Genomic DNA, 14251 nt, shown 5'->3' with positions numbered 1-14251 from the left:
AGACACTTAGGGCATTTTCACAAGTGATACGAAAAATGTGTTTTTGCATTTCCTGAATCTGTAACCCAAGTGAAAAGTTGCATTGTCACGTATGTAGTCTGAAAGCACCTCATACCGTAGCATTGTTGAAGCCATGGAGATTTGGACATAATCAGAGCCTGGCTAGAAGACCTGTTGGGTAATATGTACTTGAGTGAATCTTCAGAGATGAGGAACCCTGAGAATACTCAAGACTGTTAGAAAAACTTCAGGAAGACATTGGGCCTTATTACATTTGTTTTGAACCAGTAAACTTGAATAATTGTTAATTTACCTGGGGTAGAGTAAAAGATGGCAACAGAAGAGACCTTTGGTGCATGGATACCTTACTCTTGTTCTTCTGTAGCCTCTCATTGGCTGCATAGCCCTCATAATTCTGTAGTTGACTTTGCCATTATTGTATAGGACAAACATTTGTTTCCCTTTTGTTATCTGTATGTTGATTCCCTGGGTATCCTCAATGAAGTGTTCTCAGTAATATTTCTACTGTCTAAATCCACAGGCTTACTTGTGATATACTAGAAGCACCAGTGTTTTCTTATATTGCATTATAGCACCCCCCCCTTTTCTGATACCACATCGTTGCCATCTTTTTAAAGATGAAAATGTACAGTAACTTGGCTATGCACAACAGTTTAGTAACAGTAGTAGGTCATGGAGCATCTTATTGGAACCACAATTACTTTCTTTATTATTGTTGATAGAGTTGGAAAACAAGCAAGGTTCATTGATCCCATATGTGCACATTGGATGGTATTCAATGCTGGTCCTACTCAGAGTAGACCCATTGAAGATAGTAAACACAACTAACATAAATTCATTCATTTCAGTGGGTCTGCTGTCCATAGAACTTAGTTGAATACCACTCCTGCTTTGATTGTGGGCTGCTTTTGACTCCTTTTCTCAATTATTGCTACTTGGATCAAAGTGCCTTTTCCCCATCTATAAGTAAAATATGGGGTGTTTCACTGTGGGTGTCCCCACACTTTCGTTAAAAGAAAAAATGTGTGATCTTTATCTTTTTCCATAACCATTCGACATGCTGCAGTTATGAAAAAAAAGGAGCTACTGAACTGAGTCAGGACAGTGATAGCAAACACAATCAATACTGAACTTTAGTGTAACTACAGTTTCATTTCTTCTCTTTTAGCAGAGGACAGTTATGGCATGGATGGGAAGGCTAAGTTGCCAATCTTCATGGAAAATGTCAACTGGCAAGGACTGGAAGATTTGTACAGTGTGAATGAAAGTTTATATGAAGCCAGAAATGACTACAGACTTAGTCCTAACGACTGGACAAATTACTTGAAGGATGTAGATAGAATCTTTGCACTGCTGAACAGTTACTCTGAGCAAAATGGAAGAGCAAAGACTCAGGCTACTTATGCCAGTGGGTACTTGGATGAATCATCCACACCATTTGCCGTGCTAGATATGAGCTCTGCTGAATCAGACGAAGGTTCAAGTTGGTTGACAGCCCAAGAGGCCCAGCCTATTATGCCTACAGATTTGGGGACACTGGCTTTGAGTGCTATTATGTTAAGCCAGGAGAGCAAACCTGAATTAAGCAATGATATTCCTGCAAACGTGAGTCCAAACCTACCACACTGGAATAGTTACCAAGCCGACGCGCGGCTGGAGACCAAAGAACCAGTTCGTATTGAAATGGATTTCAGTGGGAATGACTTGACAGAGCTTGAGTCTAGCCATAGCTTCACCTTACAACCCAGTAACATTCTTCAGAAAGACTCAGCCCAAGACAGTGACTCTGCAGAGGATATTTTTGAAGAGCAGATCTATCTTCCCATGAATGCAGGGGGAATCCACCAGTTCATCATGGAGCATAAAACCGAGAGGGCGTTGAAAAAAAGGGAACATTTTCCAAATTCTTCTCAGCGTCTAAGTGTAGAAGGCAGTGCCTCATCTCCACTCTCCTCAGATTAGATTGTGGTAAACCACACATTCTTTCTTCTTTATTAATTAGTTGGCAAATAGTAGTAGTTATGACAACTGACATTCCAAATTTTGCTACTGTAAACTTTTTTTAGCAAAATGAGACCATGATATGTGCTCTGCATACACATACACAAACTCTTAAAGTGTAACTGAAGGAGCCAGAGTTCCAGTGTTAAAAAGAAAGTCACATTGCAGTGATACCCTGATTTTCTGCAGTATAAAGGCATCTGCAAATTAGTCTTTTGAGTCATTTGTCTTCTTGTTCCGCAAATGGCTCACCACAAATGAATGTTTCTGTCCACTTAAGCTCCCTGAATCATGTTTTTTTTAATTAACCACTGAAATTTCATACTGATAAGAGTAAAATTATATTGCACTTTTATAATCTGTGTGCCATAGCCTTTATTAATCTGGTACATGTTCTTAGTTTTGCTAAATAGTGTGTAATTGCAACAAAATAAAGTAGGTTGGTAGCAAAAGCAATATGCAGCATGGATTATGAAAACCAATTATCTGAGCATTGAGCAGAAAGCAATGTTTGGTTTTAAGCCTCTATGCTCAAATTGATTTTATGGTAATTTTTCTCAGAAAGAAGCAGCTAACAAAAGATGTAATAGAGAAGGTGTTATATTTTCAGATTTCAATGTATAAGGAAACTAATAAGTAATGAAGGTTTTCAAATTTTCGATTTCTTTTGCTTGAAAGGAAGCTTAATTTTCATTAGGCAAAGACAAGCCTTGATGTGCTCGGAAACTACTCAGATAAGTTTTAGAGTTTAGAACGGGGGAGGCTAATCTGTGGTCTGTCATATGTTACTGGACTCTAACTCTCATCAGTCCCAGCCAACATGGCCAAGGGCCAGAGATGTTGTGTGGTGAAGTCCAAATCTGGAGGCCATGGGTCAGCTACCTCTGTTTGTAACTGAACTCTCATCCAAAGAAGGGGACTGGTGTATGTAAAAATGTGCCTATACAAATATACCATTGGCAGTGTTTCATACCAGCATGTTCAGTAAGCATTTTTTAGGAAGGGTATAGTGGAGAGTCACTCAGATTTTTACTCATCCCAATGGGAGATTACACAACTGTGAGGCCTTCTCTCTATGTAGTCATATGAATGCTGGATTATAGCCATACATCTTAATGCAGAGGCTTCTCAAACACAGGAAATCTCCAAGGTGCCTGTGGAATAGACAAGGGCTTCTCCAGTGACTTCAAAAAGACGGAAAAGCACCATCTCCCATACGACCCACATTACTTAATGGATTGGACTGCTTTAGAACAAAACAGTTGAATGCAAAAATTGGTAAACATAGATTTAGAAGACGCGGAAGGTACGTAACTGCAGACAAACTCTTGAGTATAAGTTCATTGCTTGATTTTGCCAAACAGTTTTAGAGGTTCTTTTGAACCACAACATTTGAATTATAAAATAGAGCAAAGTGGTATTTCTGTGTTATCTGATCTATAGGAGAGTACATGTCTTTATGTGTGGTAATGGAAATAGGGTTTAAAAACTATTTTTTTTAAATAACACAGGTTAAAATTGACAATTGCGTGTTCCTGGTTCTCAGTAGGCTTTTTAATAGTTTTCAGGAAAAGTTTGTGATGGACTCTGTAAAGTTGTTGACATTAACTAGGTGTTTAATCATGTGTGTGTCACGAGCGGAATGACCGAACAAACGTATTTATGGGCATGAATGATGCTGTTTGTATATAGAGTGTCCATTATTAGACTTTAAACTGTGTTCTTGTAAAAAAAATTATATATTCTGCAATACTTTTATAGAACAATTCTGACTTCGGTGAAGTCTAGAAGCAATATTTCTTGAAATAAAGAGTTCCTGTACCTGTTTCATAGTAAAAAAAAAAGAGTGAAACCAAAGATTTATAAGGCTAACGTAGCAAATGTTTCAATACTTTCAAACGTCAGTTACTGAAGACAAAGTATTAAGTAAACTTTACATTGGTGTTGAGGTAAGCTAATGGTGAAGACCACTCACTATGCTCAGTTGTGAGTTGGACACTTTTACTATATGTTTATGGGCAATAGTTACACAGTAATAGTATAATTTGTAGATTGCCAATTTAGTTAAAGTATTATGAAATCTCTAAAAACATCTACTGATGACAAGGTAGGTTCAGAATTGGGATTCCGTCTTATATTCTAGCACAGCCGACCAAAATCTTTAAATTTGATAATAGGTTTATGCAGATTTGAGTTAATTCTATGTGGGCCTTCTAAATAACCATTTTAAATAACCGTTCAATGCTTCTGTAGAATCCTAGTTGGATAGAACAATTAAAAACAACTAGTTTCGATTGTGGTAGAAAAGTCTGTCACTATTTAGGACTGGAATAAACTCAGTAGTGTGAGACAGGCTAGCAACAAAGACATCAATTATTTCAATTTTCACTCTTACAGCTACTAAATAGGACACTTGTGTCACATGCCTCAGAAGGCAGAAAATTGTTTGCTGTTCCTTACCAGCCATTGGATGTCACTGTGACACTACTGAACAGCCTGCTCTGCTGCAATAGACACACAGCCTCTGCAAATATGTGGGCATCTTTCCTAATATTTTTAAATAGTCAAAACCACCAGCATAATGAAGTCTGGTGGCCCAGATCTCTGCATTTTATAAACTAGTAGGTGGTTGTTGTTGTTGTTGTTTTTGTCATTTAGGTAACAGTTCCACATTGCACCTACTGATGACAGAAATTTATGTGGAGTTTAATCACTCAGCAAAGGGGGGGGGGCTCGTTAAAATTGAGTTTCACATTTTGTAATGCATCAGTTCCTAAACAAACACAATTCCCAAAAACATTTACATCCTGTTACAGAGGAGACTTCTGCACCAATCAACTTCACTAGATGAGAGCACATAGCTATAATTTAGATGGGCAGATGAAAGCAATGCGGTGGGGAGTGGCATCTGTACTCATTTGGCAACAATTAATGATACATAATTCCATGTGGCAAGGGGCTGGAGGAGGAACTCCCCCGCCCCTCAAAAAATAGAGCCTTTATAATAGCTAGAAATTTTCATCACTAACCCCTTACTGTTCTGTATATGCTTAGACTTTGCCATTCTAGAGAAGGGGGTAGGGAACCTGTGATTCACCACATGTCGTGCCTCCCATCTGCCCCATCAGTCTCAGTGGGCACCAGCCAGCCACCTACGGCTCCATCCTGCGACTGAGATCCACAAACCCACACATTCAAGGTTCAGAATGTACAGCAACAAAACACGCTGAGAAGCCATTTTTATTTCAAAATGTTGAAGTATCCAAGGGGTTCACTTGCAAAGAGATGTTTACAACAAATTTTGCCCATAATGTTTATTTTACAGGAACTTGCACATAGGTTTGGAAAACTCTTATTTGTTCCATGGACGTCTTAGTAAAAATCTTCACTAAAAAGAAACCTACTGTAACCATCAAATTGCATTTTTGTTACCACAGGCACAGTAGCTAAACACTTTCCCGTTGGACACATTAAAAAAAACACCATTTATGCAGTATAATCTTTTTAACTAGCTTGCTCCCTTGATTAATACCATATATTTCTTTTCAGGAACACGGTTTAGCACTACGGAAATGGGTCTCAATGAGTCCAAGTGAAGCTTATTGCCCCTTCCCCATGTTTCATTTTTAAAGAGTTTTGATTTAGCATTACAATTTAGTTTAAGCCAGGAATCTTGGGTTTAAAGCATCATAATCCATGGTTTGTAGTCAGCTTATGATGAAACTTTGCAGAATTTAAAAATGAAACAAGGGGAGGAGAGGGGCACACTATTTGCATGCAAGTACAACCAGTGGCAATGTCCCTTTTGCCTGGAAGAGAGAGAAGTAGCCAAGTATTTAAAAAGCTAACAGCGATTGAAAATTGCATATTTTTGAAGTATTTCTAGTTAAGTTAATCCCTGCAATTTTCCTCTCAGGTAGAAGTACTGCATATTTCCAGTAAGCCTCAAACATATGTGGTTACTGCACAGCTTTGCTAACTGCTCTGTTCTGCAGCTGAGTACTACCTTTTATAAAGTTCAGAAGCCAAAAGGCATAGTTTGACCGTCTCCACTGACAGTATCACCATGTTCATTCAGTATTAACCTGACCAAATGATTGTGGCGGCTATTTAGAAGGAATATCAAGTGACCAATATATGTGTTTTATGTCTGCCACAGAAACCTTGAAAACTTGCCTATCACATCTGTTTAGCAAAACTGAAGCACAGTGTCTTTACTATCCTTTTCCTGAATGTTACATTTTCAGATCAACAGAGAATGAGTAAACAGTCCATTCCTCATGCCTAAAGTACCTAAAGATATTGGTTTAAATTTTGTACTACTTCAGGCAAGCAGCCAACATGTGGAGCAGAAGTGTGTGCCCAACCTACCAATAATTATGTGCACTTTTGTAGACAACAATGAGAATTTCAGAAGGCAAGCACATGCAGCTATTTAAACTTGTATGAAATATTCTCATGCCAGATAAAGAATTACTTCATCACATTAGCACCAGGGCAGGATGTATCTAGTTCAAAAGGTAATCCAGTTGCATCTTTCATTATTTTCTCTACTAAAAGGGGGTGGGGAGCTTTGGAAGTGTTCAGTCACAGCACTCCTAGAACAAGTCCTGGCCTTACACCCTGTGTTTTATGACAATGTATTGCAGGATACAAGAGTAGTAACACACACTATAAATACATAAATGACACAATGATCTGAAATAAATAAGCTCAGACTAATGCAGTACATTGGAGGCAACTTTGGATAACATTTCAGATTTCAAGGGTGTAAAACCAACAATGATAATTGTAGATAGAAGAAGAACTTGAAGATTTTGAGGCAATATTAGGTTTGTATAAATATGCTTAATGCTACAACTATAAACATGTATTTACATTAATATTTATGGCTGTCTACTTCCATTTACACTATATACAATGTTATCAAAATATTTAGAACTTAAAACACTGTTGGGGGGCATTCAATGTAATTGAAGTATTACATTGCTCCCCTAAAAGAGTTGTCCCCCTTCTTCCACATCTGAAAGGGGTAGCATCAAAGAAGACCAGTAAAAGAACAGCAATGTGAAGCAATTAAGCAATTAAGTTGTATGACCAGACCTCCTGCTACCGCTTTCAACAATCACAGTGACAGTGAAGGTCTCTTGAGCATGATTCTTCACAGACATGCACACCACTTGGAAAATGCTGACTGAAGGGCAATTTACCCTTTGACTTAAAACCTGCGTTTTCAACACATTTCCTTGAAATACAGGGCTACTGCTAGTTCATATGCAACCTTGGCTCCTTGCAAACCACAAAATCAGGCGCCAGCTTCATGAACATGAGTGCTTCCTTCTCAACTTTCCAGAACCACAGTGCCTCTGACAATCCATTGCCAGCACTAACGATGCTTCCACGTTATATGTTCATCAACGCAAACTGGGTTTTGAAGATCTGCACTGCATATGCACACTGCCATAGCAACCAATAGCATCATTTATATGCGCATTACCTCACATGCTTCTCACTTTCTCTCACAGTATTTCCCTTACTGCTTTCTTCTGCTAGAAATGTGGCCTGAAACATTTGTCCTTTTCATCTTTCCTCTTCGTAATGCCTAGAACCTCTGACAACTGCATCCGCAAAGTGGGATTACGACATCCCACTGCATGCACAGAATTCCCTGTACAGCTCTTTAACTGCAAGAAGGAAAACCATCACAACAGCAATCCTTCATGACTTCAAATACCTTGATACAATACACAGCACAGCCTTGTAGTACTTCCAAGACATAAACAACAATCTCAGTGAACACTCAGAAGCCTTTTTCATCTCACTGGGAATATACTACATAGACTATCTGGGAATTACAGCCCCACAAAAACGAATGCATAACGAAAGAAATTTGATAAATTTAAATCGAACAAAACAAGAAAACCTGGAACTTTGGATCAAACTATATACAACACTTAGCTGTGTGATTTTTTTCCATCAACAGTTTAAAAATATATAAAGTAAAAAAATAACCAAGTTAAATGGAGGAAGAGCAGGCACAGCTGCTCAACTCTTCCTTCTTGCTATATGCCCACTCAGAAATCCACTGCCCTTCCAAGCTATTGTCCCACCTATCAGGAAAAGACAAGAGGGAGAACAGCATGAGAGAAGCTGAAGGGTGTAATCTTTGAGTAAAGATGGGAAAGCATTAAGCATCTTGTCCAAGTGACAGTGCTCTACTCTAGACTACCTCTGGTTGGTTGGCACACAAAAAACCACCCAACTGTAAGATGGAAGAATCACTTAACTATTATATATGTAGCTTTTGAATCTCTGTTTCTCCATACCTTGGAACCTATGTACACATGTATCCTCTAATACTGCAGCAAGGGGAGATCAGCTCTGGCTGTCCTACAGCCAAGCATCACTTGCCCAACAATTCACCCTTGGGGAATTGGAAAGAATTCAGTGCGCGTTACAGCAGGCCACATGGCAAAACAGGCTTTTAATTGCACTATCACATACTCAGAATGACACTTAGTGCATGATGAGATATGTGAATGGTGATCTGTTCATTTGACAAAATAAGCAAACCACTATGCAATTCCAACAGCTTTAATTAACGTGAGATTCTTCTCAAATTGCCACAACCCCAAAAGGTCATCCTTTTTGTGTGTGTCCATTCATTCTAAGATAGCTTGGGTGTGGAATTGGTGAAAGCAGTATTAAGGGTATCTGTGGCAGATTATCTCCTTGTTGCAAGAATATACAAATACCGAGCTGCTCTTTATGCACATATTTAAAACGCTTTAATATTACTACGGTTTAATACTAAAATTACTGGTGGTTATAATTCTCTGCGCTAAACTAAAAAATACTACATCATCATGCTAGAATTAAATGAATTGAACAGGTTTAAACTATTATGCCTTAGAATTTCAGACCATACCCAGTGTATTTAACTGTTCTATGGTTTCAAGTACTCTTTATTTAAAATATAACAAAAATGCCCTCTTTTCTAATTCAGATGATTTGAGAAATTTTGAGGGAAAATAGATACACAGAACAAAAAAGTTATCCAATCCAAGTTGCATAGCTGAGACTGGTTTTAGTTGTGCTTTGAAACTGAAGTCAAAATAAATACTTACTCCTCCCCAGTCCAGGAGTTGTGGATGCATTTCCTTATTTGTTTTGTAACTTTGGATATTCATTTCTGTCAATCTTGAGTTCTGCCTTTTTTAACACTTGCCTGGAACTTGGGGATTGAACAGACACAGCTGAAATACTTACAAACATGTTTTAAAACTCCCTTCCCCAAAAGGGAAGAAAGAGCTACCTGGGTTGTTTTGAGGTTTCCAGCCCTCGGATAGGTCATGGCTCTGTGCATTAAGCTTTGTTGGTTTGTTATCTGTTGCAGATCAGGTTAAGAAAAAGAAGGCACGGGTGTTTCCAAAGGCCCCATACTTAAAAACTGACCAACAAACCAAATTTGAGGTTACCAAAGGGCTCTATATCTCAGGAGTGGGTACTTCTGAAACCTTTTCATCTGGGGCATTTATTGCTTCTGTAAGGGGGCCAGGATAGGTCTGCGCTATGTAATGCATCCCTAGTGACGGACCAGCATCTTCAGTATGTTCGCCTTGAGAGCTAAAAGTGGGGCAGGATCTAGTCCGTGCATAGTTTTGCTGAGCTCCGGTGCTCCCCACCACCTCACTCACTGTGTTGATAGATGAGCCCCTCCACATCTGCCTTTGCAGCTTCTCTTCTTTGTACTTAATGGAGTACCAGGCAAGGAAAATGAACAGGAATCCAACACATTTTAGGCCAGCAGCCAGACCAAAGTAGACGAAACGAAACGACGTCACATCGTATTCCCAACATGAGCCTTGCACACCACACTCCTGTTGCCACAGCATGCAGGTTGTGTCAATGACAGCTCCAAAATAAATTGGAGTGGGAATGTATGCTGAAATAAACAGGAAGATTAAGATTAATTGACTCCCAGATGAAAACAGTTAATATACGATTGCATAATAAAACCGGTTTGGTTTGCGAAGGCCAAAATACTTTGCAAACAACTACACATACCTAAAGTTTAAGAAGGGGCAAAAGATCTTGTGGGTGATATTTACCAATAGGTGGGTTCAAATGTAGCAAAGCAACTTACTCAACTGGGTTCCAAGCCAAAACTAGTGTCTCAAATTTAACTCCATCCAATTACGTATTTTTGCAATAATTTTCCTAAATAATATGATCTGAAGCAATAAGTTACCCCTACATGACTACACTTACCAAGGGTTCTTAATAAAACAAATTGCATCCCAAGTGCAAAAGGCCTCTCACCATCTTCCACAGACCTAAAAAAGACACATGGTATTTTAAAGCCTTAAACTGCAAGGTAATACCTTCAATTTCTCTTAATAATAATAAAAAATCCTTATTGAGAAGAAGTTGAGAGTGTGAGTCCACTTATTAGTATACAAAAAAAGCATTCACAGAGTTAAGTGCAAACAAGGCAGTTAATAGACTCAAATCCAAAGGTTCACATAAAGTAATTTAAGTGAAGAAGCAAACTAAAAAGCTTTGCATCCTGATTGAATCAACTCTTTTATCGGGCTTTGTTTTCTATCCCCATTAAATTGCTTCTCCACCCTACTTTGGAGAGCTCAGGGCATACAGGAATTTGGAAGCCAAAGGCAGCAAAGGACTCCCTTTGGTTTCCTCTGTGATATCTGTATTCCTTTTATGATTTTTATTCTGTTTCTACTAAATTGTATCATTTGATGAATGTAATAAATGGACTGATTTTATCCAGAAAGAAAAGTAGCTTCCATGCTACATCTGGGACCTAGGTCATCTTAGAAGTATTGTGTCAAGCCAGCTGAGAAGATCACAGATCATCTTCACCACTTCTTCAACCCATTAAAATCTTTTTTTAAAAAAAGGAGTTCACCATATACATTCTGAACTAGTGAGGTCAAATAAAGCAGCGGATCCACATCTTCCCGACTGAATCCCCTCCTAGATTGTTTATTAAGTGGTTTCATCTGCAATGGCCCACTCCTACTGTGTCCCTCTCTCACACTTTATCTTCAAGTGCCTCTGTGAACTGGGTGCATATAACTAAAATATATCAAAGGGGTCACCTCGATATCTATTATCAGATAAATGAGGATAAGGCATATCCTGTTGAAGATGACACAGACCCCCAGAACCTTGTAACAGCATACTATCCCTCTAATAAAACTGTAATAATTCAGGCACCTCTCACCTGAGTGTTACTATGATTGCTGATGGCTGGGCACATGCTGTGATGAGCGTAACAATGAAGAGAAAAATGAGGAATGGAATGAGTGTATTGCAGGTTCGATTACACTTCCCAGACACAGCATAACCATTCTCATTGAGATATGTTTTGACGATCACCACTCTCAGCTGACTGCGCTGTCCAACTGTCGGTGGTGTAATAACTTGTCTGCTTTGGACACAGGCACATTCTGTATAATTTCTTATCTGTGGAACATCAAAGACAAGGAGCATCAAATGCTAAGGTTTCTTGTTTGTATTTTATGCTTCCATTGAATTGGCACAATGCGCTAGCTAGGGGGAAGGTGAAAGTGACTTATTGATCTTATGTTGTCTTATAACGCTAAGGAAGGGGCCAGGTATTTATAGGAAAGAATCAGTGCAAATGATTAAGCACTCCCCCCTTCCACCTCCTATTCTCTCCTAAAAAACACCTGCACACACCTGTTGCCTACACAAATGCAGGTTTGGAACATGTGCTTGCAGAGGTAAATTGGAGTTCCATCCTATATAATCATGCAGTTCCTTGTGGGCTAGAACAAGGTTCCCAAACTGGTCTGTGGACCACACATGATCAGCAAACTTCATTTGTGTGGTCTGTGGCATGCCTGCATTAAATATTCATTTTGATTTTTAACTGTATTTTTACAGCTCTTATTGCTTATATGGAATTCAAATTGTAATGCAATGAAATAAAATCCAATAAATAAAAGGAGCAATAAAAATGCAGGCAGCATCCAGCACAGCCCATTACAATTGGCACAACAAGCAGAAAAACCATTGAGTGGTAGGTCCTCCAAGACCCTCAACATTTTTTAAGAGCTCCATGAGGGGCAAAGTTTGGGAAATTCTGGGCTAGAAGTAATGAGATGCTAAAGACTTTAGAGTCTAAGAGAAGTCAGTGCAGAAATCAAGGCAAAAGAAGTTAGTTCTTTAAACACACTATGGTGGGTCTGGCAGGAGAGGTTAGGATGAAGTAGAGTTATGTAATATTAGAGCTGGGCAGACAAGCGGGAAATCAGGCAAGGAGTAGAGCTGGACAACCGAGTAGGATAGGCAAACAAGGATATAGCATTGAGGAACTCTGGGGGAGTAGCAGATTACACAACCATTTAGCTAGAACAACCTTCTCCAACCTTACTTCCCCCCAGATGTTGTTGGGACTACAACCCCAACCATCCCTGGCCATTGGCCATGTGAGCTGGGAATGATGGGGGTTGTAGCCCAGTAACATCTAGGAGGAACCAGGGTTGGAGAAGACTGAGTTACAGCTAGTGATTGGCTAGTTGGGGGCAGGCTAACAGCTTCCCTGAAAAAGATTGGCTGGTGGGTGTTTAATCAGTATAGCTCGCAAAATCCAAATGTACCGCCTCCCTGAGTGGAAACACCCACCCTTTCTGTGTGTTCTAAAAAGAACACTAACACATCTTCAGTTAGTTATGGAAGGAAGGAGACCCTCTCCTTTTAGAAGAACAGGCTCTTAAGGCAGAAAGACTATAATAGCAATTGGAATTAAAGAATGCCTGAGGTTAGATCATTTGAAGAACAGAAGCTCTCCTAGGCTGTGAAAGCACAAAAAGGTTTTGCAAAACTTGTAAGCTGAATATTACTTCTGAAGGAGAAGGTCTCCTATTTCAGTCTAAGATATTTTTCCATGCTTAAGGCTGGGGATTTCATTCAGTAGAGGAGCAACTGTCATTTTCTGTTAAGCTATATGTCAGTATCTTTAGGAACTTGCCTTATGTCAAGTCAGATCATTGGTCTATCTAGATTAGTAATGTCTGCACTAACTAGCAATGGCTCTTTGGGGTTTCAGCATATACCAGGGGGTTAATCTGGGACTTTCTGCCAGAAAAGCATGTGCTCTGCCACTGAGCTAATGCCTGTCTCATAAGTGAGTGGTTTGGGGATGGGTAGCATTGAAAATGGAAGAAAGGGGTAATGACCTTACTTGCTTAAGTGTTTTTCTGCATGGCATGAGAAGTACAGTTTGTGTACTTGTGGATATCCTTACCCCTGTGCTATGATTTCCACTGCTGATGCAACCAGCCAGACAAGGGTTGAAATATGTGATTCCATCTGACCCACACACAGGTTCATATTCATGGATTTTGCAGCCACAGTTGACGTTACAGCTCCCAGTGAGATTCCTATGTGCCATGGTGAGTGTAGGACTACAGAAAAAGGAGATTACAGTACGCATTAGGTGAAGAAAATGTTAAACAGTTATAGCTGTAAGACCAGGGGAACCACCCTGAGACCTGCGTGTGTACGGCAGCATATAAAATAATAATAAGAATACTACCAACATTTGTCAAACGAAAAGTGTCTTGTGAGATGTGCCCTGCCCCATTTTCACTAGAAGTCCTGCCTCCTTTTAGGACAGGTTTAGGATTCCCCACAAATGTGATATTTTGGAGTGCTGCATTACACCATTTAAGATCAGACTTGCCTGCCTCTTGTATCAGCAACAGCAAGTATTAGAACTTAACAATATTTCTCAAACAGAAATATTGATTGCACTTTTGTGTTCTTTGTGTTTATTGGTTGGGGCTCCGAAGATTTTGGGGTCATATGGGGACGATGACTTGAAACACAATCCATTGGGTCACGAGCAACAAGACAAGCATCCAAATGGATCACAACCCACTCCAAAAACAATGTTTAGGATGACAAAATAGCACTTTGAGGGGGCAGGAATCCTACAAGAGGCAGGATATCGAATAAAGGAGGTTGGGCACCTGTCATTTTTAGTTTGTTCCTTTATTCTGAAATATTCCCGCATTGGCACAGATACTTTAGAAATTGTTTTCTCCAGTCATACAATTACTAATATATGATATGGCCATTAATTCTTATGTAGGTGGATCCACATTTTATGTGGCACTGCAGGGACACTAGAGTTCACTGCACTTACACAGCAGTTATACGAAGGGAAGACATG

General features: G+C 39.3%; 2 protein-coding genes across 16 annotated transcripts in view; one reads left to right on the top strand and one right to left on the bottom strand.

Annotated features, from left to right (window-relative positions):
- The window catches only part of SULF1 (sulfatase 1), a 116330-nt gene extending 110633 nt beyond the window's left edge, over positions 1–5697 (top strand). For 10 of the 12 annotated variants that reach the window (XM_083450986.1, XM_083450991.1, XM_083450994.1 and 7 more), the window contains one exon: positions 1190–2232. In XM_083450986.1, coding sequence (XP_083307112.1) covers positions 1190–1223 — 34 coding nt within the window. In that variant the 3' untranslated portion in view covers positions 1224–2232. Of the gene's footprint in view, positions 1–1189; positions 2233–3160 lie in introns of those variants that run through there. The other 2 variants (XM_083450992.1, XM_083450987.1) reach the window with 2 other exon arrangements.
- SLCO5A1 (solute carrier organic anion transporter family member 5A1) overlaps positions 5249–14251 on the bottom strand; it is a 59341-nt gene continuing 50338 nt past the window's right edge. For all 4 annotated transcript variants that reach the window (XM_083451021.1, XM_083451023.1, XM_083451022.1 and 1 more), the window contains 4 exons: positions 13322–13481; positions 11273–11514; positions 10294–10358; positions 5249–9967 (listed from right to left, as the gene is read on the bottom strand). In XM_083451021.1, coding sequence (XP_083307147.1) covers positions 9510–9967; positions 10294–10358; positions 11273–11514; positions 13322–13481 — 925 coding nt within the window. In that variant the 3' untranslated portion in view covers positions 5249–9509. The remainder of the gene's footprint in view (positions 9968–10293; positions 10359–11272; positions 11515–13321; positions 13482–14251) is intronic.

The sequence above is a fragment of the Podarcis tiliguerta genome (assembly GCF_965153285.1).
Source record: "Podarcis tiliguerta genome assembly, chromosome: 7".
NCBI lineage: Eukaryota > Metazoa > Chordata > Lepidosauria > Squamata > Lacertidae > Podarcis > Podarcis tiliguerta.
The sequence above is the reverse complement of the archived record's forward strand: the minus strand, read 5'-3'. Positions and strand labels throughout refer to the sequence as shown.